Below are 10,280 nucleotides of genomic sequence, written 5' to 3'. Positions count from 1 at the left end.
GAACTTCCATACATACAGAACATACGGAAAACAGAAGATATATATACCAAAGTACATGCTCCGAAGCAAAAGGAGCTCTTCAAGATAGCAGAACCTGTGCCCTAGACTGGCGGCATGTCACCGAGTGCGCCTGTACCTGCGGGCATGTAACGCAGCCCCCGAAGAACGGGGGTCGTAACGAAAATGTACCGAGTATGTAAAGCAGAAACATAACAGATACAATCATAGTCCGAACCGGAGTCACAGAACTATAACGGACAAAACCATACATCAGACGGACGGACAGAGTCATGATCCAGACCGACATACAGAATCGTGGTCCACACAGATAAACAGAATCATGGTTCGGACGAACCGACGGAATCATAATCCAGACAGACGAGCAGAATCAGAATCCATACGGACATACAGAATCAGAATCCATGCGGACATATAGAATCAGAAGCCATACGGACATACAGACATAGTCGTAATTCAGACGGACAGACAGAATTATGCATGCAGAGTAGTGTAGAGTCATACTGAACCATACAGAATCATACAGAATCATACAGAGGCATGTTCTTATATAAATACTGATGGCACATGCATACAGACATACAGATTTTGGCCCTGTCTGGGGGCGCGGTAACAGAACCCGGCCCTCTTAGTACGGGACACGGTGGACAGACAGAATCAGATCAGATCAGATCATATCAGATGCCATCCTGGCCGCCATCCCCATACACAGATCAATATATCAAAATCATACAGATATAACAGATCCCGGCCCGTACGCCGAGGGGCGCGGTGAACAATGCAGAGAAATATGCACGATAATAGAACCTGGCCCGGGACGCAGTGAAGGAATGCATTGAGACAGCCACGAACAGATCCATGGGAAACCACATACATACAGACTCACATACGGACTCAATCAGACTAAAGGGTGCCAACCGGAAAGTCAGAATCAGAGTATACGAATAGTATGCATAGTACGCGCCTATATCCTATTTGGGAAGGCACGACAGATTATTATCAGAATCAGATTCTCAGATGTTCAGAAATCATTTTGTTAGAATTTCATAAAAATAGTTGTATCATGATCAAAATAATAGTTCAGATGGTTTCTGAGAAAATCGGACAAAACGGAAGTATTTAAAGTATTACAGAAGATATCGGGCCTTGCGGGCCCGCCTCGGACCAACTCGAGGCAACATATGTAAATTATCGCTAATAGACCTTATGAGGTCATCCATAATCGTTTGGAAGTGTTCCGACTCCGTTTAGGGAAGTTTTGTACAAAAATTCACTTTAAAGGCAATTTGTAAGAAAATAGCTTCAGTTGAATTGAAGGAATTGGAGCGGTTTTCCGTCTCGAATTCCGGGGAACGGAGTCGTACTTAAGGCTCGCGGCCGAGCCTATCACATCCAGAACATGCCTAGGAACAAAGGGAAGTGCTTCACATACCTCGATAGCGCCTTACGCTCGCTTGGCGTCGACTTCAATTTCGTCCAAAATATAGAAATTGTCAAGTTTACCATTTGTTAGTTTCAAACTTTTCAATAATCCAACATCTCAGATGTTCAGAAATCATTTTGTAAGAATTTCATAAAAATAGTTGTATCATGATCAAAATAATAGTTCAGATGGTTTCTGAGAAAATCGGACAAAACGGAAGTATTTAAAGTATTACAGAAGATATCGGGCCTTGCGGGCCCGCCTCGGACCAACTCGAGGCAACATATGTAAATTATCGCTAATAGACCTTATGAGGTCATCCATAATCGTTTGGAAGTGTTCCGACTCCGTTTAGGGAAGTTTTGTACAAAAATTCACTTTAAAGGCAATTTGTAAGAAAATAGCTTCAGTTGAATTGAAGGAATTGGAGCGGTTTTCCGTCTCGAATTCCGGGGAACGGAGTCGTACTTAAGGCTCGCGGCCGAGCCTATCACATCCAGAACATGCCTAGGAACAAAGGGAAGTGCTTCACATACCTCGATAGCGCCTTACGCTCGCTTGGCGTCGACTTCAATTTCGTCCAAAATATAGAAATGGTCAAGTTTACCATTTGTTAGTTTCAAACTTTTCAATAATCCAACTTAACACTGACTTGCCTACCGAAATTTCGGCAGCATTTCCTCTGTATATAAGACATCCCCGAGACTTAGCTCGGCTCAATTCATCATCACAACAACCCAGAAATAGCATCAATAACAACAATATGCATTAAACATACGATATGGCATCACTAGCCATCCTTTCGACATAACGAAACATTTTGCGTTTCAACCTTACATTTCCAACCCAAACTTATTATTCTCATATTCATCATCCATCAAAATCATTACAACATACGTCGGAAGCATCCATACCATTTTCACACAATATTCATAAGGTATGCAAACATTCAAACTTTCCATTAAGCCACTACTTTTCCAATTTTTCCTAACCTTCAACATACAAGTTCATTATACATTTCCATCTTCCAAATTCATCCACAATAATCATAATTTGCCTCCTGATACTTTCATTTCCATTTTTACATAAACCATAACAAAGTTGTATGTTTTCCTACAACAACTTAATAACCATTAAGTTCCTTCACTCTCCTCACATAATCCATGATTAAAACAACCAAAATATTAATTCAAATCAGTCCATCAATTTCAATTAAAACAGCCCCTCACCCATAAATTTCAACAAAACAACAAACAAGTTTATAATGCTGTTTTCTCCGTTCTAATTCGTTAAAACTCTAAATAAACACTTTAATAACATAAAAGGAATTTTATAAATACCTTATCAGAAGCTCCACCACGAAAATTTCATCCCCCAAGACCAATATTTATCTCAAATTGAAGACAACGCAACGTACAACGTTTTTCTCTTCATGAGCTTCGGGATTCGGAGCTCGGATTTTGATCAAAATGGCTTCCTTAGCCTTGAAGTTTTTTCTCTCTCTCTCTCTAATGTTCTTGGAAGATCGTATCTGAAAATGATCAGCCCTAAAGTGAATTTGCCATATATATTAACGTTAATGGGCCTCATGGGCCGAAACATTAGTGTTTGGGTCGGGTCCAAACTTGCTGCCCTGCCAGCCCAAATTGCATCGTCCATATTTCCTTATCCAAATATCATTTTGACGAGAGGTTTGTTGCGTTGGAAACTAGACTCGATGAAATTAATTTTAGGCTTTTGAAACACCTTAAAACTCCTCATATACTAGGAGATATGCCTCCAACAATATGGGCTAAAAATCTGGTCCGAGATTTTTCTGAAGTTGTTCGGATTCATTTCGTTCAGATTCGTTTAACTTCTAATCCTCTTCCGACCCTCGTGTAACCTCTTATACATGCATATACATAGTCATATACATACATAACAATCCATACATATCTCGAAGGGTCCGGAGAATCACAATAACCTTAAACGTAACTGGAGAACTTACGAAGCTTCGACGAAACTCCAATCGCAAAAATATATTCATATCTTTTATCCATCTTCTATAACATTACTAATAATCTCAAATACTTTAAAAGGGCACTCACATTACCTCATATATGCTCATAACGCGATTTCAAATCCTTTAGGTTACGATGTCACCTCGGGATACTTAAGGCAACCATACATATATAACGATATTCTTACTAACTCGATTAACTTTCCTTGAACTTTCTTAACTCATTTTTTTCTTGTCTTAATTAAAATAGCACAGACTCTTACGGGGTGTAACATCCTCGCTCCTTTACAAGTCCTGCAACATAAACACACGTGACATATATGTACAAAAGTGTTGGGTTGCCTCCCAACCAGCGCCTTAGTTAAGGTCGTGGCAAGACACTTTTTGTATTTCTCTCATTTTTTCATGTTTTTGTTCTTTTTCTTTATACTACTTTTACAAACATGGGTTGCCTCCCGAGAAGCGCTTGATTTAATGTCACAGCACGACACAGGATCTCTCAAGCCTCTTCTAGTTCCACCGAGGTCTTCTCCCAATCAATGACCTCTCCAAAGTAGTGCTTCACTCGCTGCCCATTCACCAAGAACGACTCGTCAGAATTCAGCGGCTTTAACTCAACTGCTCCATTTACTGTCACACGCACTATCTGAAAGGGCCCGGACCACTTACTCTTCAACTTCCCGCCGAAAACCTTCACCCGGGAATTATACAACAAGGCTAACTGCCGAGGCTCAAACTCATGAAGTTGGATACGCTTGTCATGAAGTCTCTTTGTCCGCTCTTTGTACATCTTCGCGTTCTCATATGCATGATAGCGAAATTCATCCAACTCATGCAATTGCAACAATCTATTTTTTCCAGCTTGTACCATGTCTAAATTCAGCTTCTTTATCACCCAATACGCTCTATGCTCAAGCTCAACCGGTAGATGACATTCCTTACCAAAGACGAGCTTATAAGGGAATGTGCCAGTAGGAGTTTTGTTGGTTGTTCTGTATGCCCACATAGCATCATCGAGCTTCAGCAACCAATATTTCCTACTCACGCTCACATCTTTCTCCAAAATTCTGTTAATTTCTCGATTCGATACTTCCACTTAACCACTCGTTTGAGGATGATAAGCAGTCACTACCTTGTGTTTCACCCCATACTTGAGCAACAATTTATCAAAAAGCCGGTTGCAAAAGTGCGTATCTTGATAGCTGATGATGGCTCTCGGGGTTCCAAATCTTGTGAATATATTTTTCTTCAGAAATATTGCTACCACACTAGCATCATTGGTGAGAAGTGCAACGACTTCCACCCACTTTGAGGCATAGTCAACAACAACCAATATGTACTTATTCCCCTTGGACGGGATGAAGGGGCCCATGAAGTCGATACCCCACACGTCAAATATTTCAATCTCTAAGATGCCTTTCAAAGGCATTTCATGACGCGTGGAGATATTTCTGGTTCTCTGGCAGCTATCGCAGGCTCTCACAAATTCATGAGCATTCTTTGAACATGGTAGCCCAATAGAACCCTAATTGAAGTACCTTCACTACTATTCTGTCACCAGCGTGATGTCCACCATAGGGTGACGCGTGACACTTCTCAAGAATCGCAGGGACCTCGTCCTCTGGAATACATCTTCTAATCAACTGATCTGTGCCAACTCGATAGAGATAGGGCTCATCCCATAGATAGAAACGCCTATCATGCAAAATCCGCTTCTTCTTCTAGTGATTAGCACCAGGGGGATAAATATCACTCACTGTGAAGTTCACCATGTCTGCATACCATGGCACCTCAGCTGACTAAAGAGCAAAAAGTTGTTCATCAGGAAAAGTCTCCCTAATCACCACTTCTTCATCTACATGTTCTCGATCTTCCAATCTTGATAAGTGGTCTGCCACTTGATTTTCTGTGCTCTTCCGATCAAGAATCTCAATGTCAAACTCTTACAATAGCAACACCCAATGAATAAGCCTCGGCTTTGCATCCTTCTTCGCAAATAAAAATTTAACTGCAGTGTGATCAGTATAAACAATTACTTTTGTGCCCACAAGATATGATCGAAATTTGTCAAAAGCGTAGACTACCGCCAATAACTCCTTCTCTGTGACCGTGTAGTTCATCTGGGCTGCATCAAGTGTCTTGCTGGCATAATATATCGGATGAAATATCTCATCCCTCTTCTGACCAAGGACAGCTCCCACAGCAAAATCACTTGCATCAAACATCAAAATAAACGGCAGAGACCAATCGGGTGCGATGATAATAAGAGCAGACACTAACCGCTTCTTCAACTCATCAAAAGCCTTCAGACAGGCTTCATTGAACACAAGCTTCACATCTTTCTCTAACAGCTTGCCCATCAGATTAGCAACTTTAGAGAAATCTTTGATGAACCGTCTATAAAAGACTGCATGCCCAAGAAAACTGCACACTCTCCGAATTGAAATGAGTGGTGGCAATTTTTCAATCGCTTCAATTTTCACCTTCTCAACTTCTATTCCCTTGCTCAATACCTTGTGCCTAAGACAATACCTTCTCGAACCATGAAATGACATTTTTCCCAGTTAAGGACCAAGTTCCTTTCTTCACAACGAGCTAAAAACGACATCAAGATTGTTCAAGCAATCATCAAAAGAGTCCCTAAAAATAGAGAACTCATCCATAAATACCTCCATATAGTTTTCCACCAAATCAGTGAAAATAACCATCTTGCATCGCTGGAAAGTATTTGGAGCATTGCACAAACCGAAAGGCATCCTCCAGAATGCAAACAAGCCATATAGACACGTGAATGTGGCCTTCCCTTGATTCTCTAGTGAAACCATAATTTGGTTGTAGCCCGAATAACAATCCAGAAAGCAATAATAATCATGCCCAGCCAATCTATCGGGCATCTGATCCATGAAGGGCAACGGGAAGTTGTCACGACCTAACCCCGTAGGCCGTGACTAGTGCCCGATCTGGGCACCCAACACGTCTATCAAATCCTATCTCCAATTCTATCAAACGCATTCTAGTATATAGCAGAAGCCGACAAGGTTTTATTTCAAATTTAGATAATTTCCAGAAAATTTTTTTGGCAGAATCTCCTTTGTTTTACGGACTATCCCACATACCCTGCACGCAGAAAATACCAACAAAGGCCACACAGGGCCAACGGAGAAACATTTAAACATATGCGGACCGGCCGCCGCGGCGAATGGGATCGCCCAACACAACATAAGCACACATCTGTACAAAAAGTCCCCAACCCACAAACATGTCCACAGACCTCTAAACAGACCGACGGAATCATATGACGGGACAGGGCCCCGCCGTACCCATGAACGAGAATATACATATAAAGTAATGACAGACTGTACCAAAAGATGGGCTCTGAACAAAAGAGCGCTCCAAAATAGCAGAATAAGATCCTAAGCGGGCGGATCAGCAAACCTGTCGTCGGTACCTGCGCGGCATGAAAACGCAGCCCCCGAAGAAAGGGGGGTCAGTACGAAATATGTACTGAATATGTAAAGCCTGAATTACAGAAACAAACTCATAACTGGTACAGAACATACAAAAAGTAAACGGAAAATCCAAAGTATCAGATACATATTTTCAAAACATGCAGAGTGTGTACAGAAACATATGTCATATCAAATCCGGCCCCTGCCAAGGGACTCGGCAGACAGAACGTGGCCACCCTCCATCGAGGCACGGCGAACAATGCAGAGGATCACGCTTGACAACATATCCTGGCCCGGGCTCAGTGTGGGGAACATTGGGGCATCCACAAATGGAGTAGTGAGAGACTAATGCAATTAAAATATCATAAATGTTTCCATAGACTCGATGAGGCATATCAAAGACAAACCGATCCAATGAAGTCGGTAGGGATCATAGTAAACGAGTTTTGGATATCATAATGAATTACAGAGTATAACCTTTCTGAAGTCGTTTCGAGTTTCAAAACGATTTATCAGACTTAATGGAATATTTAAAACAATGTTTGTTAGGTAATTAGAATGGTAGTCAAAACATTTCTTTCAAAAACCGCTCGAAAATAAGACTTAAGTACAATAAGGGCAAAACTGGGAATAATGGGCCCACCTTGGGACAAGCAAGGCGGTGGGTCCAAATTACGCCCTTTAAGCTTATGGGGTCACCTATAAAGGTTCTACGGACATTCTATAGCTTTCCAAGGAGTTTAGAGAAAGTTTGCATAATTTCCAAGAAAACATACCAAAAGAGTTCAATCTTACCGAAAGAAAAAGTGATATTTTCACTTGCGGATTCCGATGGGCAGAAAGTCTTTCGAGGCCCGAATTCGATTCTAATACACTTAGGCATGCCAAAAGAAGGATCGGGGTAGCTTTACATACCTTTTGAGCTTTTTAAGCCTATCCAAGCTCACTCCCCGTTTCGTCGAAAATCTGCAAATGGTCACATTTACCAATTGTAAGTTATAGATGCTACGAATTCAATTCAACTCATATTTGTCTACCGAAATTTCGGCAGCACTTCCCCTATTCATATAGCACCCCCGAGAATTCAACTCGGCTCAAAATCATCAACAACAACCCAAACAACAACATCAACATCAACAACAAACATTAGAAACACAATATGGCACAACTAGTTCTACTTGCCGACATAATGCCATAACCTTCATTTCAACTTCAATTTCCAAACCAATTTCAATGATTTCACATTCATTATCAAACTAGATCATCACAACATAGTTTAGAAGCGTTTCATATCGTTTCCTCAAATTATACACACGATATACATAATATACAAACTTTCCGCCAAAATCCAAACTCGTCCGAAACTTCTAATCTTTGGCATACATATTCATGACATGTTTCCATCTTCCAAATTCATCAACACCCATCATAATTTGCAACCTAATAACTTCATTTTCATAATGTCGTAAAATCATACTTAAGCGACATAAGTTTCTACATTCCATTTCAAAGCAAACTTATATCGTTTTACTTTCATTTATATTGCAAGAATCACAATAACACAACTAACACATTACACAAACTTGATTCATTTACATTCCAACTCCAACACACCACACGGCCATGTGCTCTTTTTATCACTCCAACTCAATTCATTCCACTTTCATTTCCAATATGCATTTCACCACAATCACAACTAGAATATAACACAAATTCAACACATTATGGCTATACAACATATACATACACACGACCATACACTTATAACACACACCCACTTTGCACACTTCCATTTCTCCATACAATCAACACATTTCTACATACTACAACACAAACAAGACTCCATAACACAATAAAAAAGAGATGAATTCTTACCTTTTTACTCCCTCTTCTTTGCTTGGATTTATGATCACTTTGAGGAATCAAGACCTCTTTTCTCCAAACCAACTATACCAAGTTGTAAAGGGACTTTGAATTAGTGAAAATCAAACAAGAGAAAAATTTTTAGAGCAAGATTTTTGGTGGCTAATTTTTGCCCTCAAACCCGAGAGCTCCTCTTTCTCCTTTTTTTTTTGGCTTGTTGTTCTATGCTTCTTGAATTTTCTTAGTGCTTATCCAAGTATATACTAGTTGATCACATGACTAGCACATGATCAACTAGGTGGACTTGGGCCAAGACCAAGAGCTTGGCCGGCCACCCCTAGTACATTGGGCCTCATTTTTCATTTCAATTTTTTTGAGCCCAATGACTTATGAATCATATTTTGTAATTCCCGAAACTAATTTTCAAAATTCCAAATTTGCCCTTAGTCTTCCTCGACACCTCCACATTAATATTCTTTCATGCACGACTCTTATGTTAAATAAATGCAATCAATTATGACTTTATTTCATACAAGTCAAGATTATTTCTAATTTTTCCAAAGGTGTGAAGACACGGGATATAACATCCTCCCCCCCCCCCTTTAGAACATTCGTACCCGAATGTTAAATTAATCATATAGGGTCTGAAAAGGCTTCGGGGTAGTTTCTAATTATGGTCAGCACATAAGGTACACATTCATAACTGAATATAATTAGGCATGGATTTGAGATTACCTGAGGGCATAGGGAACAAATGAGGATATTTCTTCTTCATCTCCTCTTCGGCCTCCCAGGTCATTTCCTCTCTATTATTGTTCCGCCACAGCACCTTAACAGAAGCTACATCTTTGTTCCGGAGCTTTCTTACCTGGCGGTCCAAAATGGCTACGGGCTGCTCCTCGTAAGATAACTGCTCCGTCACCTGAATATCCTCCGCAGGAAATATTCTGGAAGGGTCACCAATGCATTTACGGAGCATAGATACATGGAATACCGGATGTACCGCTTCCAAATCAGATGGCAGATCTAACTCATAGGCGACATTCCCAATTTTCCGCACAATCAGATAAGGCCCAATATAATGCGGACTGAGCTTACCTTTTCTGCCGAACCGCATCACGCCTTTCATAGGCGATACCTTCAGAAATACCCAATCGCCTACCTGGAATTCCAGCGGTCGACGCCGTTTATCTGCGTATGACTTCTGTCGACTCTGGGCTGCTAATAGCCGCTCTCGAATAAGTTTCACCTTATCAATGGCCTGCTGGATCATATCTGTGCCAATTAACTCTGTCTCGCCAATATCAAACCAGCCGATCGGTGATCTGCATTTCCTGCCATACAAAGCCTCGTACGGAGCCATCTGGATGCTGGAATGGTAACTGTTATTATAAGCAAATTCAATCAATGGCAAGTGATCATCCCAGCTACCTCTGAAATCAATAACACAGGCCTGCAACATATCTTCAAGCGTCTGGATAGTGCGCTAGGCCTGTCCGTCACTCTGAGGATGAAAAGCTGTGCT

The 10,280-nt window shown here is 40.8% G+C and overlaps 1 protein-coding gene across 1 annotated transcript; it reads right to left on the bottom strand.

The window, feature by feature from the left end:
- Nucleotides 1-3,942: 3,942 nt before the first annotated feature.
- Nucleotides 3,943-5,998, bottom strand: LOC132611927 (uncharacterized). The gene is made up of 4 exons (XM_060326282.1): nt 5,629-5,998; nt 5,244-5,385; nt 4,576-4,909; nt 3,943-4,461 (listed from the first exon to the last, which is right to left on the bottom strand). The coding sequence occupies exons 1-4, from the start codon at nt 5,996-5,998 to the stop codon at nt 3,943-3,945; spliced, it is 1,365 nt and encodes a 454-aa protein (XP_060182265.1).
- Nucleotides 5,999-10,280: the final 4,282 nt, after the last annotated feature.

The sequence above is a fragment of the Lycium barbarum genome, chromosome 9 (genome assembly GCF_019175385.1).
Source record: "Lycium barbarum isolate Lr01 chromosome 9, ASM1917538v2, whole genome shotgun sequence".
NCBI classification, from domain to species: Eukaryota; Viridiplantae; Streptophyta; class Magnoliopsida; order Solanales; family Solanaceae; genus Lycium; species Lycium barbarum.
The sequence above is the reverse complement of the archived record's forward strand: the minus strand, read 5'-3'. Positions and strand labels throughout refer to the sequence as shown.